General features: G+C 46.2%; 1 protein-coding gene across 6 annotated transcripts in view; it reads right to left on the bottom strand.

Annotated features, from left to right (window-relative positions):
- Window positions 1–24,427, bottom strand: part of ACSL1 (acyl-CoA synthetase long chain family member 1) — a 69,601-nt gene continuing 45,174 nt past the window's right edge. For 4 of the 6 annotated variants that reach the window (XM_059156408.1, XM_059156407.1, XM_059156410.1 and 1 more), the window contains exons 5-22: window positions 22,544–22,645; window positions 19,825–19,924; window positions 19,203–19,381; window positions 16,195–16,227; window positions 15,963–16,014; window positions 15,377–15,450; window positions 12,760–12,837; window positions 12,609–12,686; window positions 10,928–11,062; window positions 9,460–9,594; window positions 8,418–8,513; window positions 7,681–7,753; window positions 5,946–6,034; window positions 4,891–5,007; window positions 3,614–3,757; window positions 2,209–2,310; window positions 2,030–2,101; window positions 1–1,668 (exon numbers count right to left, since the gene is read on the bottom strand). In XM_059156408.1, the coding sequence (XP_059012391.1) occupies window positions 1,528–1,668; window positions 2,030–2,101; window positions 2,209–2,310; window positions 3,614–3,757; window positions 4,891–5,007; window positions 5,946–6,034; window positions 7,681–7,753; window positions 8,418–8,513; window positions 9,460–9,594; window positions 10,928–11,062; window positions 12,609–12,686; window positions 12,760–12,837; window positions 15,377–15,450; window positions 15,963–16,014; window positions 16,195–16,227; window positions 19,203–19,381; window positions 19,825–19,924; window positions 22,544–22,645 (1,800 nt within the window). In that variant the 3' untranslated portion in view covers window positions 1–1,527. The remainder of the gene's footprint in view (window positions 1,669–2,029; window positions 2,102–2,208; window positions 2,311–3,613; window positions 3,758–4,890; window positions 5,008–5,945; window positions 6,035–7,680; window positions 7,754–8,417; window positions 8,514–9,459; window positions 9,595–10,927; window positions 11,063–12,608; window positions 12,687–12,759; window positions 12,838–15,376; window positions 15,451–15,962; window positions 16,015–16,194; window positions 16,228–19,202; window positions 19,382–19,824; window positions 19,925–22,543; window positions 22,646–24,427) is intronic. The other 2 variants (XM_059156406.1, XM_059156405.1) reach the window with 2 other exon arrangements.

Here is a 24,427-nt window from a genome sequence, read left to right as displayed (position 1 = left end):
TTGAAATGCAGAAATATTTATTTTGGTTTCCTTCATTGTTTTTTGGAAATTCTGTTTTGGTTTATAAAACATAGAAATAGCCAACACTTAAAAGCAAACATTCAAAACCCCAAGGTGACAAATTATTGACTTTCTGTGCAATGAAGAACACACGGATGAAGTTAGGCTACCCAATAGTGTTACTACGGTGACAACCCTTCAGTGCCAACCCTGTCGTGCTCAGGTAAGACACACTCTCACAAACCCCAAACCAGCTGCTTTCAGTGTGTACAGGACAAACCTCATTCGGTCACACGTGGCAAAGACTTGCAGCAAAGTGAAATGCAGCTAACTTCCAAATTAACTTTTAAAAGAACAAAACAAAAAAAATCCCTTGAGAAGTGAATCCCAGAAAATGAGTTTTCCAGATTTCTACACGCTAGAATTTTGGCTTGTCGAACACATTTCATAAAAATCAGGTAGCACTGTAAGAGCCTTCATTCTCACTGTCCATTTCGGTAAGTGCCCAAGCGTACCTACTCCCTTAATAGGCTTAAAGACATGCCCTGCCTGAGAATTGATCCGGGGGTGGGGAAAACCACTTAATCACAACACAATCTTTTGATATGAAAACCACATTAAAAATCCGTCGGCCATCACAAAGAATGACTGTTTCGGCGGAGATCAAGGGGGACAGTTCACTAGGAGTCACAGTTGAGCATGGTCGATCCAGGTAATTATTTCCTTCTTGAAATGCTTGTCTTCACTGCAGAGTCTGAGGCAGATTTTTTAATAACCCCTGGGAAGCGATCGGTGAGCGGGGAGGGAATCGGGTCTGGAGAAGAGGGTCTGAGAACATTCTGCGCTTGTGGGCACCGGAAGCCGTTCGCTCAGGTGAGCAGCCGTTCATCGGAGACCCGGCGCCTGTGCTGGTCTGAGCGGGATCTGTTCTCTCCTTCGCCGGGAACCTTCTGCTCCTCCGGGATCAGAGGGACAGTGGAGAAGCACGGCCGCTCTGAGACCGGGTCGGGGCGCGTGTGAGGCAGGGGTTAAGAAAGAATCTCTGGTCCACTTGTGACGTCCTCCAGCTGGGACAGTCCTTGCTTTTAAGGGACAGCTTCCCTCCAGTGCACTGTACTTTGCAGAGCAGCAGAACACCTGCAGGATTTACAGCAAGTAGCAGACATCTCGGAAATAGCAAAGTCCTAACCCCTTAGTTAGAAAAACAGGGAGACAAAAGTTTTCACCCGTCTTTTTTTTTTTTTTTTTTTAATACCGAGGAAGTCTCAAATAACTTAGCCCATGGATAGTTTCCCCTTGACAATTTTAAGGCTCATTTAGGAAATTGTGTATCACCATAAACACGGTCTGCAACAGGAGGTGACTGTAAGGCAGTGTTCCGTTTCCTCTAATGTTCCTATGACAAGAACCCCGAATGCACAAGTCAAACATGGGCGCTCCCTTTCCTATGCGCGCTCTAGTCAAGATGACTGCCGTGAAGGCCCGCAGCTCCAGGAGACGGCGGAGGTGGGCGGCTTCGTCCTCGCATTAAACTTTGATGGTGGAATAAAGTTCATCTATCTGTGACCTAAAATAATTCCGAAGTTCGGGCCGTTTTGCCTTCATCGTTGGGGTCAGGAGGCCGTTGTCGATGGAAAACAGTTCAGGGTGAAGACTAATGCCTTTGACCTGCAAATAAATGAGGCCATTAAAGCAAACCTAGGGCCGACGGAACCCAGGCCTTAAAGCACGTTGGTCGGAAAGGATGGACACCCTGTGGCCGTCCAGTCCCTCCTGGGCCTCAGGCCAGCGGCTCGCTCAACACGGGGCAGGAGCTGCTCCCAGGACAGGCCCCAGGCTTGGATCCTGACCTCCGGGGAAAGAGCATGCCTGCCCTTGGTTATAGAAATCCCTCCCTGGGCCAAAGCTTGCCCTTTGTCATTCCTCGTGGGTTTCTTGAGGTCCTCTTGTGCTCCATACTTATTCATACAAAATCCTCAGGTCAGAGATGGGTTTTGTAGGGGTGCAGGCTCCATGACGCCAATCTTACCTGTTCAAATGGCTTCAGGCCAGAATCCTTCCCAAGCCTCACCATGTCCTCCAGGATGGCTTTTTTGACATCCTAGGAAGGTGAGAAAACGACAAGCTTGCTGTGTTGGCATCTCTGAAGGCACGCCCTGTGCCAAGCCAAGGTCCGAGGAAGCCGACCACCCAACTCCCGAGCCTTACCTTGTTCCTGCACAGTTCTTCAAAGGAACCTGCGAATCCTTTCTTTTGGGCCCAGGGACGTAATGTCTCAACATCTGGTACCACAATTGCTATGAGAAATGCCTTTAACACAGACAAGTGAGTTATTAGGTGGCTTGATCCAGATGTTCTGAAATAACAATTCTTTGTCATTCTGCATGAAACCTGGGACGATCTGACGGAAGTTACAGACCCTCCCTTCAGAACATATTATCAGCCCCAGGAGTCTACTGCGCCCAGGTTAAGAGCTCCCAGCTCTAAAATACAGATGGCATCCGAAATTTTTCAATTAAATATCTTAAAAAGGACCCCTGGGAATCAAAATCTAACGAAACCCTAATTTTTTACTTTTGTGCGCAAGCGCGTGCGCGCGTGTGTGTGTGCATGTATACAGTTTAATAAAACAGGGTCAAATAAGCAGTGAGACCATAGACATCAAGTAACTTAAAAAAGAGAGAAAAAAATTTATATAGATTCATTTTTTTAGATCTCCAACACCGCATTTTTTACAATTTAGTAACAATAAAAGCAAATAAAAGTCGACGGTATGTTAAGATTATAGGTCAAAGGGAGATGCCTGGGTGGTTCAGTGGGTTAAGCCTCTGCCTTCAGCTCAGGTCATGGTCCCAGGGTCCTGGGATCGAGTCCCGCATCGGGCTCCCTGCTCAGTGGGGAATCTGCTTCTCTCTCTCCCTCTGCCTGCTGCTCCCCCTTCTTGCACTCTCTCTCTGTCAAATGAATAAAATCTTAAAAAAAAAAAAAAGATTCTAGGGCAAAGAAAAACAGGTATATTCTCAAAGAAAAACAGGTGCATTCCTTACAAGATAATATTCTTCAACAACTATTTAAAAGTCTCAAGATTCATAAAAAGATTAGCTTTCAGGGGACCAGGCCCTTTTCTTTTCCCTGACACCATCTACTTGATGTTTTGGCAATGAGACGTTCCGTTACGATATTGACCTTGGTTTTCAACTATACGTATTTACTGGCTCACAACCCCCACTGCTCACACACACGATTTTGGAGACACAGCACAAATACGATGGGTTTAATATGTTGAAAATTCTAAACTTTCTTATAATCAACCCATCAATATTTCCTTTCATAGTTTAAATTTAGAAGCATATTTTACGCACCCCCTAGTATCCTTATCCAGCTGCCCTTGGTATGCCAGAACACTCTAGGTGAAATAAAAATATGGGATTTAAAGAGAAAAATTTTTTTGGATGAGAAATGCCAAGCAGCAAACCCCGATAATGTTCTAGCACATCACACGAGAAAGGCAATTCAGTCCTCACTACAGACCTTCCACTGCCCTGCAAATGCCCGGAGTTTGAGGTCCCGGCTACGCCCGTGCGACTCGGCTCACAGCCCCGAACGCGCGTACCTGCAAGCTTTCTCCATGGACAAACACCTGAGCGACAGGCTCACTCCGCACGTAGATGTTCTCGATCTTCTCAGGTGCTATGTATTCTCCCTGTGCCAGTTTGAATATGTGCTTTTTCCTGTCGATGATCTTCAAGGTACCGTTCTGTATACGAGAGGGTGGGGAGGGGGGTGCTGTCAGGGGGTGGGTGGGAGGGGCGGGGGGGGCTCACTCCTGGGCCCTGGGGCAGGTCCATCAGGCCCACGCTGGGACTGTGGGAAGGATACAACCCCTGCACCGGACATGCCAAATGCCACCGTGTCCCCTCTGGTTGTCAAAACCCACCCCCGGAGGCCTTCCTGTGGTTCCAAAAGTCGGCTGCAGGGAAGTTTCTCTGGTTCTGGCACATTGGTCCCGCACCACGTCCCCAAGAAGCAGACTGAGGTCAAGGTGATGATGAAATGTGTTCCCAAGAGCCCAAGCCAGAACTGGACTGACGCTTAATCCCTCTTGAACTTGAAAGAAGGGACTTAATGTATTTCGGAGCACCTTGGTATTCTGAAGTCTGAATTAGCTGGGTGGGGAGGGGGAGCATTTTTCAAATCCGTAAAAATTTCCGGGAGTCTCATGCACCTTAAATCTACAAGAATGGGACAATGCAATGATAAAATCATGCAATGATAAAACTGGCCTACGCCACTTCTGTAATAGCAGTTCAACACGGGGACAACTTAGAAGAAGCAATTCCGAACTGGTCCCGGCCAGCCAAACTGGTCAAACCCACGGTTGTGGTTTCTTAAAGCTCTTTTCCTTCCTCTGATGGACCCCGGCATTTGTCTACAGTAATAATTCTGAGACTACATTCAAAGACGTTGGCCTAACCTGTGGGACACTTACCCTCTTTTTAAGGGGAGGGCAAGCCTAAGAAACACACACACTCGCAACTTCTTGCCCACCACACCTCCTTCCTGGCCATTGACCACAATGTACCCTGTACCTTCTGGAACTAAGGCCTTCACGTGGAGGCCCAGCACTGATACAGAAAAAGCCATACACCGTTCTCTCTGGATTTCGAATGGGAAGCAGCCATCAGAATTGATGTCACGCATCAAAACCAAACATACTCGCTACATTTCAAGTGAAAACCCACCCAGGCATGCTAGGAGTATAAAGTTGTTCCCTGCAGGAGATGGAAGAGCCTCCCTGCTACCCGCCTCTGCAGGGAAGGGGAACGTGAGGTTGCACAACAGCCATGGGCAGAAGAAAAGTATCTGCGCACGGGGGAGGGGAGAGCTTACCGGAAGCCACTTTCCAATGTCCCCCGTGTGTAACCAGCCGTCTTTGTCCAGTACTTCCGCTGTTTTTGCTGGGTCCTTCAGGTAGCCTTTAAATACATTTGGCCCTTTCACACACACCTGAAGAGAGAAAGATCGGGAGCGAGGGTGGTTGGGCGGAAGTGGAGGGCGGGGGCCGAAAGTTCCGGTTAGGACTCAGGTAGGCATCGGAGACTGAATGTACAGCCCAGTGCCCTCCGCCCACACAGACTTGTGACTGTATTTAACAGCTAAGAGATGAGATCTTCAGAGTTCTCAACACAAGGGGAAAAAAAAATGATTTTCCTTGTATCTCTGTGAGATGATGGACTATGAAGGAGACTTATTGTGGGGAGTAATCACTCCACCACTGATGGACGTAAATCATTATGACGTTTACTCTCAACGCATACAGCGTGTATGTCAGTGACATCTTGAGAGAACTGTGGGGGACAAAGGTGATCTGTTAAGAGCATTTACGGGGGGGGGGGGTATTCTATGGAGAAAATGTGTGTGTTACGTATCTCAACCTTTAGTGAGAAGCCCCGAATTCCATGATCCAGAGGGAGCTAGCAGGGAACCACACTGGGACCCTGGAGGTTCATCCAATGCCTCTGGTCCCCTTACCCTAACGACATCAGTCACAGTCAAGCTATAGGGCTGATGACTGCCTGAGGTTCCGGCTCAAAGCCCCCAAGAGGAGGAAATCACTCTGAAGTCATCAGGCTTTCCTTCCACTAGCCAGTGGCTCACTAATAGGCCTCCAGGGCCATGAGTTGTCAGAAACTATGCTCCAGGCCTTCGGGCACAGGAGCCTTTGCGCGGTCTCGAGCCCAAGTCCCTGCGGTGTCTGGCGGAAGAGACATGCATGGTACCCTCCCACATAAGGGTACCTTCAAAGAGAAGCCTATTTGATCCAGGATCACCAAGAACATCAAGCTCGGTGGCCTTACGTGACACTGCCGGCAAGCGGCCGAACTATCGGGGGAATGGCAGTGTGGGTGAATGACTTGCGAGGGGTGGGCGGGGGGGCCACTCACCTCGCCCTCGCCCTTGGAAGCCAAGTAGTTCATCTCTTCCACGTCCACGAGTTTTATAAGGTTGCAAGGCATTGGGGCGCCAACATGGCCTGCGTGGTAAATAAAAGAATGATCATTCCCAGGAGGACTCCTACTATCTTTAAGCCAAATGACTTTTCTGGCCAACAGGCCCGCTCAGGAGGAGAACAGCTGGTGTAAATGTCTGTCTGCAGCGACGACAATCCGTCTCCCCGGTAAATGAGCACAGACAGTGTATTTCCAGAATAGAGACAAACATTCATAAGTCTCTTAGGACCTTTCCCCAGTTTGAGGCCCCAAGTTATTTTTTCAGAGTAGAAGTACTCAGGCTGTGGACTGTGAGGGCTTCTACAAATTCCTGGAAGCAAGCGTTCCGAAACCTTTACCAGGTTCCTATGATCTGACGGCCTGTGCTCACTGACTGCCCCGTCTCCCTCCCTCAGACTTCTCTACTCCCTACTTCCTCTGAGAGGAGAAAACACACAGCTTTGGCGACTGGATTACTCTCTCGACGTCACCTGGTTCTGACCAAGATGGTCTTCACTTCCTTAAGTACAGGGGAACACGTTTTAGATTTAAGTTTATTAAGACAGGATGGCGGGGAGGCTGGGGGGCTCAGTCGGTTGGGCATCTGCCCTCGGCTCAGGCCATGATCCTGGGGTCCTGGGATGGAGCCCCGCATCCGGCTCCCTGCTCCTCCCTCGCTCATGCTCTCTCCATCTCTTTCTCTCTCTCAAATAAATAAGTAAAACCTTAAAAAATAAAAATCTCATTCTCACAGTTAACTCAACTCTCCTGCCAGAAGTTGCTAGGACTGGGTTGACTTTTTCCAAACAAACAATAGAAATGAGACGGGCTTTAAGAGCAACACAAATAATTCCTTCTATGTTTTAATAATGTCTGTGTAAAGAGATCGCTGTTCCAGATTCTCTAGTCTGGTAAGGAACCAGTGGTTAAGAATTAAAACCACGAAGAAGGTTCAGAGACCGTCAGTACGAGTCCCAGCAGAATTGTGCTCCTACAGTCTGGACACAAGAGTCCAAGTTCCCAGACGGTGCTCACATTTATGCCACAGCAAACACATCAGCGGCATTGGCCTACCAGAGCGTAGAATGTACCACTGGTCAGCCTTAGGGTGGGATTCTGGCTGGGTAAGTTCCTATACACTGTTTATGTGCTTTTCCACCAACAATCACTTCCTGTCAGAGGGCCCCAAGGACTTGGGCCCCAAGGATGTTCCTGGGATGAAACCACCACCACTGCTCCACTGGGTAATTTCTGTATCTGCCTCTCCTTATGCCTTTCGGGAGAAATGACATCTTTCTTTCTCTCTGTGGGCTCAACCCCCAGCCCAGCACCCAGTGTAAACTTGAGTCAAATTTACCAGCAAATAATTTGACCCAAATCCATTCCCGGAAAGCTCTGTGAGGCCAAATGTTCTGAACCTGGTGCAAAGGGCTTTCATCCCTCAGCTGTTGGCTTCAGATTCTAGGTGAATCTCTACCACCACCTGCCTTCCGGCTGGTCCTCCAAGCACATGCGCTCTGTCACAGCAGCCCTTTTCCATGAGGATCCCTGATTTACAAGGCCATTTGCCCCAAGGCTTGATCACCCGAGACACAGAACTTCGTTGGTCAAGGGACCAAGGACAAACCCAATTCCAAGAATTCCCATCGGAATAACGAGATTCCCATAAGGAGTGTCCCACGGCTCGTACCTGCTGTCCAGTCCCCAGGCACAGTCAGGCAGCAGCCGGCGGTGCACTCGGTCTGTCCATAGCCTTCATAAAACTGGACCAGCAAGAGACAAAACGTTAGTAAAGAGAACAGTCACACTGTTCTGCAAAGGCACAAATCAGGACGTTCTTCTCACTCCTGAGTGATGGCTAACTGTGGCAACATGTCTCTTTTAAAAATCTGTTCAGAACTACTACGACGGCACCCAAAAATCTCCCCCCAAATCCGAAACCCTGGCCGCTGTCCACGGTCATCTTCTACTTGCCCTCCTGCAGAGAGGTGAGGGGGACACTGACATGGCCTGACAGGTCACACTGCACATGACCTGCCCAGGAAGGCACTCGCTCTGTCTGCTCATGGCTGTGCCCCACACCTATCCCGTTAGTCACCCGGTCCCTGCTGCCTCCCGGTGCCCTTCAAGGCAGGTTCTCCCCAGGGTTTGCAGGTTAGGTCCTCACTTGCAACCCATCCCCATCCCCTCAGGCCTGATGAAAGGCTAGTTTCCTGGCTGGTACTTCCCCCAGTCTGTGGTGGCCAAAGATACATTACCTCCTGCCCAGGGGACAAGACAGACACACTCCTGTCTCCAAGCAACCTGGGAATAACGTGCTCTTCCAAACCAAAGTAAGACACCCGCTTATAAGAATGCCTTTGTGGAGAAGAGAGACCTGGGCTGGCAAAAGCCGGAGATAAGGAGCAGAAGGGACGCCCACCTCACCTGACAGCCAAGCGCTGCTCTCAGAAACGTCAGCACAGTGGCGGACACCGGCGCAGCTCCTGTGATCATCAGCCTGACTTTTCCTCCCAGGCTCGACTTGCAAGGTAAAGAGAGGGGAGACAGTGAGGGGCCAATGGCTGCACGCGGGTGGGTTCCTCAAAGACCCCTTCTGGAAACCTAGTCCCCGGATCCACCAGCTCCTCTGCAGGCCGCACAGAGAACTCTCGGGTGTTTGAAAGAGGAAGGCCTGGCCGTAGATGGTTGCCCCCTGAGGCTACCCCCTTCTCTATCAACACAAGCCAACACCTCTACCTGCAGGTATTTTGAAGGAATTAGAACAAGACTGTGGTGGGCTTGGAGGTAACCACCACATCTGGGGCATTTTGGGGGACACGGTATCATTATTCCATATTCTTAATCCCACGTGCCTATAAAATGACGTCAATCATAACATACTTGCTGCAGAAAAGGAAAGCAAAATAAAAAATCAGAAAGGCTGAGTGCATCTGGGTGATTCAGCCAGTTAAGTTCCTGACTCTTGATTTCGGCTCAGGTCATGAGCTCGGGGTTGTGAGATGGAGCCCCACGTCGGGCTCTGTGCTCAGCAGGGAGTCTGCTTGAGATTCTCTCTCTCCCTCTGCCCCTGCACGCCTTCTCTCTTTCTCTCAAATAAATAAATCTTTTTTAAAAAAATTACACTGATAAATCACTGAACACTACACCTGAAACTAACGATGTACTCTATATGTTGACTAATTGACTTACAGTAAAAAAAATATAAAAAATAAAAAATAAAAAAATTAGAAAGGCTCCAATACCCTGAATCCTTTTCTGCCTCTCCATGTTACCATGTTGTTCAGGTTTGCATGGGATACTGAGGTTTAAGTACCAGCTTTGTCCTTAATTTTTAGAAATGTGCCTGGTTTACTAAAAACGTGCTCCTCTCTCTCAGCTTCATACTGCGCTTTAAGAAAGAGCCCTTACAGACACTCCAAAGGCCAAGTGAGTTTCCCCCGGCAGACAAGAGCTGTGAATGTGTCACCTGTATCTTGTGAAAGATCAGTCTGTCCCACAGGCTGTTGTTTCTAATGATGCCACTGCGGAGCTCTGCTTCTTTCCTCTTGGAGGCGAAGTCCAGCAGCCACCGTTTCAGCGTGGTGTTTGCCTGCCCAAAAATCTGACGGGTCAAGGAAAAAGAGAGTTACAAAATGATGGGGATGGCTCGAATCGAAAAGTCAGATAATAACAAGTGTTGGTGAAGATGTGGAGAAACTGGAGCCCTCAGCCTCTGCTGGGGGGCAGGGAGTGTAATATGGCACGGTTGCTCTGGAGAACAGACCAGTAGTTCCTTAAATGGTTAAACCCAGAAGTACCATGGGGCCCAGCAATTCTGCTCCTAGGTAAGTGCCCAAGAGAAATGAAAATGTTCATTGCATCATTATGCATAATGGCCAAAAAATGACAACAACCCACATGCCCACCGATGCGTGAAAGGAGAAATAAAATGTGTTGTAGCCACACGGTGGGATATTACTTGGCCATTAAAAGGGATGAAGTAGGGTCACGTGCCACCACATAGATGAACCTGTGAAAGAAACCAATCACGGAAGAACACGTTACATGATTCCATTCATATGAAAGTCCGGAATAGAGAAATCTACAGATTCAACAATCAGATGCATTTGCCTGGGAGTGGAAGGGGGTAGAGATCAGCTCCAGGACAGATGCAGGGTTTCTTTCTGAGGTGATAAAAATGGGCTGTGGTGATGGTTGCAGAACTCTGTGGATATACCCCAAACCTTGGAATTTTATACTTTAAATGGGTGAATTATATGGAATGTGAATTATATATCTCAGTCAAGCTGTTTTTAAAGAACCATTAAGAAAAAACACCAGAGGTTCTCATAGATCACAGAAGCCTTGCCTTACACTAAAGAACATGAAAACTACCTCATCCAAATTGACCTTGAAGACTGCTCGTGCCACACGCTGGTCTCACCCAGGATGGGTGGTCCGTGCCACAGAGACCTCCCTGCCCCAAAGGGCTGGCCGTCTCTCCATCCCTGGCTTGGCTTGTCACTTCTTTCCGTATGGCTAAGTAAGTAATGTTAAGTGCATATGAACGTTACAATTTCTAGAACCATTTCATAGTTATAGTTCTCATGTGATGCAACTGGCAACTTTATGAGCTAGACAGCAGGGGGAGGAGGCAACAGTCCATCGTGCAGATAAGAAAATGGAGGCTCTAAAGTGTTTATGGTACAAATAATATGATCTCCCACCTTCCACCTGTATTGGGCCTTCCGGTTTACAAAGTACGTTCATGTGTTTTCTCTTCTAATCCTCACCAATGGTTCTGTGATATAAACGCATTCTGGTTTAACTGATGGATAAACCACACTTCTGCGAGACCACGTGTACAGAAGGTATCTGGCTGGCCCAATTCGAACCAAAGTCTCGGACTCCCTGTCCAGTGCTCTGTCCCCACTCTGCTGCTCCTTGGAACTTACTCGGTCAAACATCCGGTTCAGCAGTCTAGGGACCACAGGAAAGATTGTGGGTTGAAGAGTCTTGAGGTCGTCCATAAGCAGCCTGATATCTCCTTGGAAAAATCCTATTTTAGCTCCATGACACAGCATTACACACTAGCGTAGGAAAAAAAAATAACACCCATGTCTTCATCAAAGCAGGGACCACACAACACACACAGACACACAAGGCTTCTGTTTTAGCATTTTGGAGCAGTGTCCAGAAACCACGAAGTTCCTACACGTTGGTCACTTTTCAAAAAACATTCTTGACTTCCCTGGTCATTATACAACATCAAAGTGTGGTTTTTCTCTTGATCACCCTGAAGATAAAGGAGCTGGTAAGAGACCAGACGACGTTGTTTTTAGTGATGATCATGGAGTTTCTGCTATTTCAGCTCTAGGATAAACAGCTGGTGAGTGAATGACAGGGTGTTAAGTAATCCCAGTATTTCACTTGCCTAGAAAATTTAGGCCTAATTTGTTCTCCAAACAACAACAGAGCAACTTGCAAACTTGGCTACTTGCCAAGTGTGTTCCAGTCTCATTTTTAAAAATCTGAATCTCACCAAAAAATGTCTGAAAAGCCACTGACTATGTTGCAGCTGGGACACTGGGGTGTCAAAGAGCAGAGTGGCTTAACATTCAGCTATGATCTACTCCATGGGTTTGTTCCCACACGATGCAAACCGCACCGGCAAGCCGTATGCAGTTGACCCACAGTCTGGCTGTTTTAAATTTTAAAGAGAAAGAGAGATTCAAAAGATGATGCCATGGAAGTACAAATGGTCTCAGGCTTGAAAGCAGAAACCACTAGAAAGGTACGCCCAGCCTGGTTCATGGTTTAAAAATTCAAGCTGGGCGAGGAGGGCTTTTGTCCTCGATGGCCTGCCTCCCAGGCACACATCCCAAACTGCAATTAGGCATACATGGGCCATTATCAGCCCGTCTGAGATCGCTTTGGAAACTCACAAGATCTCCTGAGGTGCACAGGAGGAGAGGTAACAGACCCAAGATGGGATCTCATGACCCTTCGTCCTTTAGGGTAAGTGCACCCTACGGGCCAGCAGCCGATCAAAGGGCCACTCGCTCTCAGTCACCTCTCGATTAGTCTCAGTCACTGACACTCAGCACAGTGCCTGGCATACAGCCGGAGCTCAATAAATATTTGTTAAATGAATGGATGGTGCCCACGGTTTTTCCTAAAGTACAGGATCCAAATTGTTGGAGAAGCGAAAGAGATGGTTGTTGTCACACAGTCGTACAAAGGGAGGCGAGGCTAAGGTCAGCTAAAGATCATCCTACTTTTCCAAGGGCACTTGGAATACTGGTGAAAAAAATGAATCGTAAGCGGACTTGTACAGTATGAACAACCCCAAGGAAAACCAGCAGATTTTTACAGAGGCAGAGGCTTCATGAAGCTTTGCAGGATGGCATTCATAAAAATTCTACCTTGACAGTTAATCTTTCTGGAATCATGCCCAGGTGCATCTCCTGCAGAAGCCTGAGCTTCCAATTTTAAAATGAATGATTAAAGTTCACGTATTCAGACCGCTCCCCCTCCTCGCAACATTTATACTCTTTTAAGTAATTAGCGCCATTTCTAAAAGGGGGCCGTGCAAACAATTCTCTCTGGGGGTGACACTCTGCCCTGAAAACTTACCTGCATCAGTTGCTCATACATGTGTGCAAGTGGTAAAAACGAAATGTGTATGTCACTGGCATTCAAGTCAAGAGATTTCTGGAAAACACAACAACTTAGCAGAACACAAACAAACAAGCAAGCGCGCGCAGAAGAACAAAACAAGGCCTACCTCTACAACTCTTTCAAACATATGGGCGAGAGGCAAGAAAGATATCAAAGTATCATCTGGGGAAGGATTGACTGTATTCTGTAAGCAAAGACACCGGCAAGCAGAGAAGCATTAAGATTCCCAGTAATATCCCATTTTTATTTCAGAGCACATGATACCTTAACGCTAAGGAGAAAGCGGATGGAAATGAAAAGGCAAGGCTTTTTATGAGTGGAGGTCATTCCTCATGACAAAGGAAACCCACTCGGGATTTTAGCCCAAACAGGGAAAATTTTGCCCAAATTGGCATATTAAGGGATCATGTGCTTTAATCATTTAGTATTCCAAAGTTACTGTACCCCACTGCCCAGCAAACTCAATTCCACCATAAGTAAGAAATAAAAGGTCCATTCCAACATAACATAGCATATTATGTTGTGGGAATAGATGATCTATTCCAACATAAAATAGCATTTTATGTTATAAAGGGATAGGAGGAGGGATGATAAGAGAAACTGATTCCCAAGCTCTTTTATAGTATAAATGCATTTTGAGTATTTTAGTTTGATCAAGATCTTTACCTGAGTGGCCTGCTTTATACCCCATGAAAACTACATCGATTTGTTTAGTGCAAGAGCTCTCCTCTGGCTCCAACTCCTCTAAAATGCTGATTTGTGGGCGCCTGGGTGGCTCAGTGGGTTAAGCCGCTGCCTTCGGCTCAGGTCATGATCTCAGGGTCCTGGGATCGAGTCCCGCATCAGGCTCTCTGCTCAGCAGGGAGCCTGTTTCCTCCCCTCTCTCTCTCTGCCTGCCTCTCTACCTACTTGTGATCTCTCTCTGTCAAATAAATAAATAAAATCTTTTTTTAAAAAAAATAAATAAATAATAAAATGCTGATTTGTGATAGAGTTCTGCATCGAGGCTAAGCTGGACATCTGGTTTCCATTGCAAGGCTAAGGCTAAGAATGGTCTTTACTTAGGACCAGGCATAGTGAGGGTTTTACGGGGAATATTCATGTTATTCATGTGTAAGGAATTCTGGCCAAAGTAAGAGATGACCTCCAGCAGCTGCCACCATGCCAGTCAGGTGCCTATGCAACTGCCCCCAGGCCATGCCCAACCCCTACCAGTGCGGAGCAAATCCATTGGCTGATCCTGCCACAATCTTAGATTAATTTTATTCCAGTGTGATCTGCATCCCAACTAGTTCATCTCAGGAGGTAACTGTTTATATAATGAGAAATCAGATTCTATAATTTTTATACTTTTCAATTTTTGATCTGGCACTCAAAAGAAAATGTGCATTAGCAAGATTAGAAGTTTTACAAAGTTGAGAATGCCCTTGATCGTATCATTAATTTTAAACCAAGTTTGTAATCATTTGCCTCAGTGAGCCAGGAGTGTATTTTAAGTTTTCTTCAAAGGCTAGTTAGGAAATAAAAATTCTACTTGGGTGAGGTGCTAAATGTTGAATTGTTTATGAAATATATGCCCCCAAAATAGGTATTTGGGACTAAGAAAATGTGGGTGTAGGCAGGAGGGAGCTAGGCCTTCCGTAGCCACCAAAGACATGTACTCCCCAAAACCATTAAGCATGGGGGCTCCGGTCATGAAAATTAGGGCTCACAGAAGAACCCTCTCAGACACTGTTACGAGGGAAAGGCATATTGTTTGAGAAGGACTTTTAAAACTCAAGTTTGAAATATATCCTTGGTGCTTGGACCAAATCGTATCACCCCTCTGCCCAAATTCATGTTTAAGTCCTAATCCCCCATGTGATTGGATTTGGGGATGGAGCCCTTGGGGAGGTAGTTCAGGTAAAATGAGATCATGGGGTGGGGGACCTGATCCAACAGGCATGTGTCCTTGCAAGCAGAGGAAGAAACCGCAGAAACCTCTCCCTCATTCTCCATGTGCACACAGAGGAAAGAGCAGGCGAGGACACAATTCTGGAGGTGGCTACCTACAGGCCAGGAAGAGAGCCCTCACCAGCAACCGAATTTGCTGATACTTTGATCATGGACTTCCAGCCTCCCGCACTGTGAGAAAATAAATATCTGTCGTTCAAGGCCCTCAGCCTGCGGGACTTGGTTATGGCCACCCAGAGGACCAGGACACACTGGGGCGGGGGGGGGAGCAGAGCAAACTTTAAGATGACAGGAAACGCTAAAGGTCAAGGCTTTAATCTTTCTCATAAAATGGAAGTGAAGTCAACTGCAATAAGGACCCATAATTCAAAAACCTTCTGCGTCCCATTAAGATTTCATTTCTCCACTTGAATTATTTCCCCCGCACTGGAATAGTAGGTGGATAAGGGCACAAGAGAGTCAGTTCTTCTTGGTTCTGTCCCGGAGACAGTTATAGGACAGTATCCAAATAAATTTGTACCCTCAACAAGTTGTAATAACTTCTGTCTGTCAACTTAGCTTTACGGTCACACACGGGACTTGGGGGATGAGGTCCACAATGAAAATGATTTGAGGGCGGTGACCTTAGACTATATTAAAGCTCAGCTCTGAACTCTGCCTCCAATACAGCAGGGGCCTGACACAGTGGGGCTGCCTTTCCCGCTCTCATTCTTGAGGCCTCATGCCAACCAAGGAACATGAAGGAAGATGATGATACCCCCGAAGTTTACCTCTGTGACTTTCACAAAAGCTGAACAATCGCTCACTATATTTCCATGAGTGATCAGTGCTCCTTTGGGGTTGCCTGCAGAACACACAGGAGCAAAACAAAGTTAAAGAAAGTCCACCCAAAAGGGCACGAAATTAAGGACGCCCAGAACCCTATGTAATTGGGTTATGTGCCTCTAGCATTAGGTGCACCCGGGAGAGCCAAATACAAAATGACCTTACATTCTGGAAAAATCTGCCATCCTTTACGTGAAACTTCTTATCATGAACAACCTTTACTAACACGGGTGACTTTTAGAGGGCATGTAAGAAAATGTAGGAATTTTATTTCTGGAAATCAAATGTTAGTTTGTCCCAGGAAAGGGGAATCTACCGTCCGCTCCCATAAACATCTGAGGAAGTGCACAGCACACTCAGATTCCGAGGTCAGACACAGTGACGGGGAAGAGTGCTCGAACCCCTATGTCCTCTGCTTTTGGTCCATCTGTAGCTCAACTAAGTCCCACATCACCTGCCATCCAAGAAAGGGGGTGTGGGGGGGACACACCTCCAGACACTGCTCAGAAGCGACTGCATTTCAAAACTTACCTGTCGTCCCGCTGGTGAAACAAATGACTGCAAGGTCTTCAGGTGCCGGAGGCTACAGGACATTTAAAAACAAAAACAAAAACCAAAAAGAAACCACACACAACCAAGGTGGTGTAAGTCAGAACCGAAAAGAAAACTACAAGCCATAAGCTAACCCCCAGGATCTGTACTAGTCTCAGAGACAAGTAGATATTGGAAGAGCTGAAGCAAGGGGCTGACTGGATGAACTTACCTTGGGCCTCTGTCTGTTGGCTCTTCCCAGGTCCTAAAGGAGAAGAGAAAAAAAAGTCCTAAATGGGAACATTTTCTAAAAGTAAAGAAGGTGACATCCAGTCACTCCAAGCCGACCTCACCGTGGGATTCACTTATCACTGGCCCAAAGGCAGTAGACATTTCAAATGAAAGAAATGGGCAATTTTAACCAACCTAAAGTGATATATTTAGGCATCGTCTTCAGACGCCATTTTCCAGTTGTCTTCGCTCATAAATAAAACCGTATAAATGGTATGAGGACTAGTCTTTCAAATAGGATTTACTCAAAAGAGAGGAATTAGAGTCTTTGACCGTGGATTTCTTGCCCCCACTCCCACTCCCCTTTATGGTCTTTAGCAAAGCCTGGCTCTTAACCAACGTCAAACCATAATCTTAACCCAAGAACTGAAGATGTTCTGTACCCTTCCGCGGTCACCCAATTCTGGGTAACTGGCATCTTCTTCAGTCTAGAGAGAATAATCCATCTCTCGTAGACGAAATGCTAGAGGCTCAAATAGCTGTACTCCCCACATGGACTGGATTAAAAAAAATAAAGATTTTGGAACCTCCAATTACAAAACAGTCCTCTCGAATGGTCATAAAGAGTGGCAGGTTTGTTTCCGAAGGGTGCATTTCCCAGCAGCTAGCACCCGTCACTGCCAGGGGTCATTTGGATGTTGTTCAGTTCAGTGCACACAGGTATCTCGGTGGCCACTTTAATTAGTTATTAATTTCTCTAATGAACCATTTATATTCTTTTCCTATTAAAACTGAATGGCCTGAATGAACATATGGAGTGAGCATGCCTAGAATTAAGTGGAAATCTGATGAGTACGCTTAGGGTTCAGGGAGTTTCTGCCCGGCGTATGGTTTTAAACTGTTTTTAATCTTAATTACATTTTAAATTATATCAGAGACAGACCACTAATTCAAAACAGGAACAGTAAAGTCAACCAAGAGCTGAAGCAATGATAATTTCATTTTTTTCCCCAAAGGAATCTTCATCAGACACAAATCTCCATTCATCTGTTCAAAATTCTTACATAACTTCAACAGTTACATGCGATCTGACTTTTAATTTATCAGGAATAAACGTTATCCAAATGAGTGCCCTATGGGACAAGAAAGCCCAGAGCCTCAAACCTGTCTAAAGACATTATGTAGAAGAGAGTACAGCAACCATAAAAATGAAAGAGTTGTTGCCATCTTTAGGTTCCAAATGCCAAAAACAAAAACCAAAAAAACTTAAACCAGAAGAAAATCCAAATTCCAGTTAATGATTAGCATGCTAAAGTATTTAGGGGTGAAACAAGTGTAACTTAAAGAAAATGCATTAAAAAAATAGATGCAGATATGGGGGCTTAAGTGGGTAGGAGAAGAATAAACGAAACAAGATGGGATCGGGAGGGAGACAAACCATAAGTGACTCTTAATCTCACAAAACAAACTGAGGGTTGCTGGGGGGAGGGGGTTTGGGAGAAGGGGGTGGGATTATGGACATTGGGGAGGGTATGTGCTTTGGTGAGTGCTGTGAAGTGTGTAAACCTGGTGATTCACAGACCTGTACCCCCTGGGGATAAAAATACATGTTTATTAAAAAAATTTTTTTTAAAAAATAGATGCAGGAATAAATGGAGGGAGTGATGTGTAGGGGATGAAGCAAATATATTGAAACACTAGCTGTGGGATGCTTGGGGGCTGCGCAGTAGTCTACTGACCAATTCTCCCAACTTGTTTCCATGTTTGAAAATTTTCATAATAAAGTATCAAAACAAGCAAAAATTCCAAATACCAATATTTCTCTTTTTGATCCTATAAAGCTATCTGTTAATATAAACTTGATCACAGGATCAGCCATAAAGCCAGTTTTACAACCACTTCTTGGAAATTAACCTTTGGCTTACCAAATTTTTAAAGACTGAGTATGAATTACATTACACAGGGAAGTATAGAGCGCCTTTGATAAAATGAAGCCTTTGATATAAACTTCATATTACAATCTTCATTTACCTAAATTTTTTCATCTTAAAATTACTAAATCGTAGAGGCATCGAAAAACACACCAAATTCCTGTGTGTGCACGTTTGTGTGGTGGGGTCACGGAGAAAGAGGAAAGCTGGAAACGATAGCATTATTGTGAGCGGCAATCACAAGGGCAGAAGCAAACGCGTGAGAACGCTCGGTAAAGAGCCAGCTTGCCCCATTGAACAGTACGGCATATGCGTTCTTATAGACTCAGCTTCTCTGCTACTGTGTGTGTACGTTTGTGTGTAAATATGTACACGTATAAGGACTCTGTTCGAACAAAGTACAGTTTCCCTATGAAGACTAAGTTCCTCCAGAAAGGTATGACACAGATCCTTGTTTGTAGCCTCCAAGGAGAACCATAAGTAAAATAAAACCCTACTGATAACAATTCCAGGGAAATATTTATAACATTTTCGGAAGGAGAACAACTTACTACTGCATGTAGCCTCCTCCTGCGATATGTCCCTGACAAGATCCTCCTCTTACCAGCTCCTTGGGATTAAACTATAATTCAAATCCTACTGGAGAATCAGCTTTTTACACAATGTGATGTCAAACAACTGATTTAAATATGGGCCCTGCTCATTTTCCTAGCATGGTTACCTTGAAAGTTTTGATTAACGTGAATCTTAAGAAATTCAATATAAAAATAAACCAAATCCGACATCTATGCTGGGAATTCACCAGGATGCTACAAAAGCAACTTGGGAAAAAAATAATGAGGTCAGTAGTCTAGAATAAATGTGTGGGCACTACAACTTGTTTTACAAGAGCACCTTCTGTGTGATGGATTCACAGTGGGGCACGCACGTAGAATTCTTCTTTCCAGTTAAAGAGACAGGAATTTCCACTCTGGGTCTTTTATAGGTTGTTGAGATGACCAAGCAGAGCTAGGATTTTCACATTTGAACCAAAATGGCCCCAGGGACACCTGTCAGAGGAATGGGCAGGATGACTCACCTCCAACGCCTTCATACTGATGATTTCCACGCCACATCTTTTGCCTCGTTCCAACAGATCGATGCCATAGGAGTCCATGAGGACGATGGTTTTAATGCCTGGTGTTAACTTATTTTCTACACCGTCTAATAAGAGGTTGGCCTTCTCTGGCTTGTCAACAAAAACCAGAGAGAGTTCAGCTAGGAAGGAAGAGATATGTGAAGAATGAGCTCTGAGGTATTAAAAACCTGACTGTATCATATCTGACACCAGGTTATTTTAAGGACTACAGTCTTTGAAGAGAAAGAATTGTGTGCATTTAAACAAAATCCTGGGGATGCCTGGGTGGCTCAGTCGGTGAAGCATCTACCTTCGGCTCAGGTCATGACCCAGGGGTCCTGGGATCAAGCCCGATGGTGGCTCCCCGCTCAGAGAGGAGTCGGCTTCTCCCTCTCCCTCTGGCCCTCCCCCCGTTCTTGTGTTTTCTCTCTCTCTCTTCCCCTCTTTCTCTCAAATGAATAAACAAAATCTTTAAAAAAACAAACAAACATAAAGTCCCTATCAAATCAAATATAACCCAACATAAATCCACCAAAGCGAGCTGATAACCAGGCCAATGTCCACCCAAAAACCACAGACCTACCTTTGTTGACTATGTAGGTGATTGCTTCCGTTCCAAGGGTATCATAGAGGGGAACGACCACCATAGAGTAAGCAAAGCATCCTTGTTCAATCATCACCCACTAGAGGACCAGTAAAGGTTAGGGAGAGAAAAACGAGATGTCACCATGGAACTAATTCAAGAACACCACTCTAGAGAGATTCAAAGTGGAAACACTAAACGTGGCAAAATTCACATTTGTGTGTCTGCTACTATGTGCCAGGCACCCGGAGGGACTCATCGTGCGAACAAAACACCTGCTCCCTTCTAAGAAGGAAAGAGCAATTTGCTGGGAGAACTGATGCACATACACGAAAAGATAATTAACAATACAAGAGAGTGACCGACTCGGACACGAGGGAGCCCATGGTGGGCCACCTTCGTGGGGACGATAACTGAGCTCAACCCTTTGCCAGGGCAGCACAGTTTGGATGGAGAGAAAAGCCAGGAGACTCCAGTAGTGGGGACCGCATGACCGAGAGCAGGGAGGTAGGCAAGCACCCTGGCTGGCATGGGTGGCCCAGCAGGCAAGGCTGCGGTGCGACTAGGGAGGGGCCCAGTTCCATTCCCCAGGGAACACAGCCACGGAGGCTTCTCAGCACAGCAGAGGCCCTGGGGGCTGCAGATAAGCCAGGCAGCTGTATGCAGTAGGATCTGGGAACTGAGGAAGGAGGGACACATGCTTGTGTAACAGGAGAAATGTTCTGGCAACATCTCCCCGGAGAAGTGATACAGGAAAGACATGATAAGGTAACTGGTCACCTTGCCTCTAAACTCATCAGTCATGTGGCAACTACTCTGCCTTCCGGGCTAACACAGTGAGGTCAGCCTTTCACTTAAAATCCTTGGCCGCCGCATCACCTCCAGCTGGATCCTCGCATCCCCGGCAGCCCGCCGAAATCCTCGCATCCCCGGCAGCCCGCCGACACATGGCACCGATACAGACAGAGCTGCTGTGCTTAAGGAGCACGGTGCACTTACGTTTACTTGGCCCCGAACTACTTTTCCCCCTTTTCTTTCCCAGCACCAGTTCCAAGCGACAGATGTGGAGGTCAGGTCCGAGCTTCTCAGCAGGGTCGTGTGGTACGTGGTACAGGAGTCTTTCCTGCCCCTCCAAGCTCTACCATAAGAAAATGTCTCCTTCCCCAACACAGACATGCTGCTTGATGCAAACATGTGGTTGTTCCTGACATTTCCTTGGCTCCCCCACCCTCAGATACTTCAACACTCCACTGGGAGGCCACCTCCAGGAAGTCCTCCTTGACTGAGCTCCCATAATCCTTTTTCTCTGTGTCCACCCTTACCACACTTCAGAGAAAGCAGGAGCTTATGGGCCGGTCTTCCAAGTCACTGTTGTGCTTTGGTGCCTCGCAGTGCCTGGCATATAGTAGGTGCTCAGTAAACATTTATTAAACTAGCTGATACATACAGGAAGGGGCTTACTCTGTGAAGTAAGGAATACCTGTCCTCGTGATCGACTCATTATAAAATTCCACTCATGCAAAAATCTGGGTTGTGTTCCCTTGAATGAGTTTTACTTGAAATGAAAGAAACTAAATTTCATGAGCCTGGTCACCATCCAGCTGTGGAAAACGCTGTTTTCCCTTACCAATACATAAAACTGTAGGAAACCATCCTCATTTATACAACAGTCGGTAGCACAGGGATGGAGTCCACAAGTCTTTTGGACACAGGAACCAATCCAACTTCTTCAAGCTTAGTACCTGAATTTTTCCCAGCCAAGTTATGCCATTAATCTGTTCACAAAGGCCATAAGCAACAGCTCCAAAAGGGCTTCTCATGTAAAATGATCTTTAATGCAAGGGTCTGAAGAAGCACCTGACAGTGCCCTTGACAGCCAGTCAGACAGACAGACCACACACCCACACACAAAGGCTGACTCATGGTCAAGGCATGCCCATGATGTTTTTCCCCCCGCTGCTCATGGTATTTTCAACTTTGTAATCTGATCAGAGGGCAAGCTCCTACCTTTCAGAGAGCAAAGAGGAGAGTCTGCAACTGACAAAGATGTGTCATGCTATTCTTCTAATCACAGACATAAGCCTTAAGGTAAGAAGATTCTTTGTGAGCTACTTGTTCTAGCAACTTCTCTGTTAAGTTTTTGTTTGGAACCTGGTTTTAAAAAAACAAAAACCAATAATCCAAAAAGTGATTTTCTTTTCCTCTGCACTTAAGGTCAAGGACACTCTGGCTCGGGTTTTTGTATGAGGCACTTAAAAAAAAAATTTTATTTATTTAAATTCAATTAACATAAAATGTTTGTTAATATAACATATAATAATTGCTAATAATGTTAATGTTTCAGAGGTAGAGGTCAGTGATGCATCAGTCTTCTACAACATCCACTGCTCAGAGCAGTGGATATTGTATCCGTTACTTCATGCCCTCACTATTCTCCCCTCCAGCAACCCTCAGTGTGTTTCCTATGGTTCAGAGTCTCTTATAGTTTGTCTCCCTCTCTGATTTCATCCCCTATGATCCTCTGTCTTGTTTCTTGAATTCCACATATGAGTGTAATCACAAGATAACTATGTCACTTTCTAAGTAATAACACAGAGACATATTCTCGGTAGAGATCAGAACACAAAATCAGGTCCTGAGCAAAAGCAGGTATGAATTCCCAATGGCTCTTCCATTCCAAAACTCTCAACACCACTCAGAATTGTCTCATGGTCAATACCTCGGGTCTGTTCTGAGCGAAGATGCCAATGAATTGATCCGAGGAAGGCTTGAAGCCCTTCTGGAGGAGCGCTGAGCCCACACACTCGGCTATCTCGGCAACCTAGAATGGGAAGGACAGACATCAGGACGGGTCAGGCCCAGCGCAAGGAACAGAGCTCACCGGGTGATGGCCGCGCCCGACACCGGCCAGCGAGCAGGAGCACACGATGAGGAGACCCTTAGCGCTACGTTTATAAAACGCAAGGCATGATTCGCCAGATCTCACTCTTAAGGGAAATGATCAGACGGCCTCCTCCTGGAAAGCAGACGAATCGGATCCCAACAGCTACAGGCCACAGATCGCTGGATGTTAGGCCTTCTGAGACATTTCTATTTCACACTTTACTTTCATAAAATTATAAAACTATAATTTCATAAAATTATAAATAATACAAGGACACAGAACTATTATTATTATTATTATTATTATTATTGTTGTGACCATCTGAAGTTATAAAGAGCAGCAAAGCAGCCCAAACTTGTCACTTGCTATAAAAACAGAAATAACAAGGTTGGGGGACACCCTCCTTCAAAAAACTTGTAAAAAGTTTACATAAAATAAAGAGATAAGAAAATAAATACTCTTATTGCAAGTAAAAATAGGTAGATTCATAAAAATTAGGTAGGACTATAAACTTGCCCCCATCCTCTCCCTATTCCTGTTCCAAAGTAACTAAAAAAAATTTGTTTTAATCTTCAAATTTGGATTATTTTCCTGATTCTCAGGTGGTGGCTTCTCAAGAGCACTTGGGAATCACACCCACGCCCGTGGGATAAAGCCACACCTATTCTGGCCCAGAACTGTTTGTCCTGGCACATGGCACCACCGCACTCTGCCTATGGGGACGAGAGCTGACACAGGTGAGGTGACAGCAAGAATGATATGAATATGCTTATTGTTTTCGTCCCACGGCCTGTTTCACAACCTCTGCTCGCATGTCAGGGACGGGAGCCCGTGAAACGCTGCCGTGGCTGGCAGAGAGTATCAGGATAAACCGCAGGCATTTCTAGCTCTAGATAGAGGCTCCGTACATTTGTTCGGGAAACCTCAAAGGGACTCCTAGCCCCACAAAGGTCAGAGTCACTAGGCTAATGAAAAGGCTTGAAGGTACAAGTCCAGAGTTGGCTTCTCTGGGTCTAGTTTTAGGTCTTCACCAGCCTCTGGCTGAAATGTACCAAACATAGATGAATGTCTTCAGAAACTGCAGCGATTTTTAATCTGCCTCGAGAAAATCCAATCGGCCAAGGACTTGCCTTCTCTGCCTTCTGGCTGGCATACAATAGAAGGAATCAGACAGCACTGGGGGGGATCTGTGAGGCCTGAAGCCCACCATGCAACACTGTGTGTCCAAAGCAATCAACTGTTTACACACCACGTGTGAAAATGAGGAGGCTCGGCAACTGCCTTATCTGGGCTCTGGTAAAGCAAAAGGAAAGAGGCAAACTCTCTCTGGCCCCCAGGGCCACACAGCACATTGCTCCTTCCACAAGGAAGGTACGCCACGCTGTTCTGCTGCTCTGCTCTTCGTCAAGAGCTTTGCAAGCAAAGCCTTTTGCATTTCATTCATCCTCAGAAGAGGGAAGGGGAAGAAAACACGGTGTGTGTCTCCGTGTGGGGAGGGCTGGTGAGCACAAGTCCCAGGCCGGCTTTGGGGTGCTTCGTGACCATCCCCGATCACATACACTCCAGCATGTGTCAGCTGTCAGGGCGCCCTTCCCACAGAACGTGGAAGGAGGAAGCTCATTTGTAGTCCTGAATGCCACAGGATGACCTGTCCCTACAGCAGGGAGACATTTCCTGGACAGCCGTGCTGGAAACACGAGGCAGCAGACTGGACAATTC

The sequence above is a fragment of the Mustela lutreola genome, chromosome 18 (assembly GCF_030435805.1).
Source record: "Mustela lutreola isolate mMusLut2 chromosome 18, mMusLut2.pri, whole genome shotgun sequence".
Classification (NCBI taxonomy): domain Eukaryota; kingdom Metazoa; phylum Chordata; class Mammalia; order Carnivora; family Mustelidae; genus Mustela; species Mustela lutreola.
The sequence above is the reverse complement of the archived record's forward strand: the minus strand, read 5'-3'. Positions and strand labels throughout refer to the sequence as shown.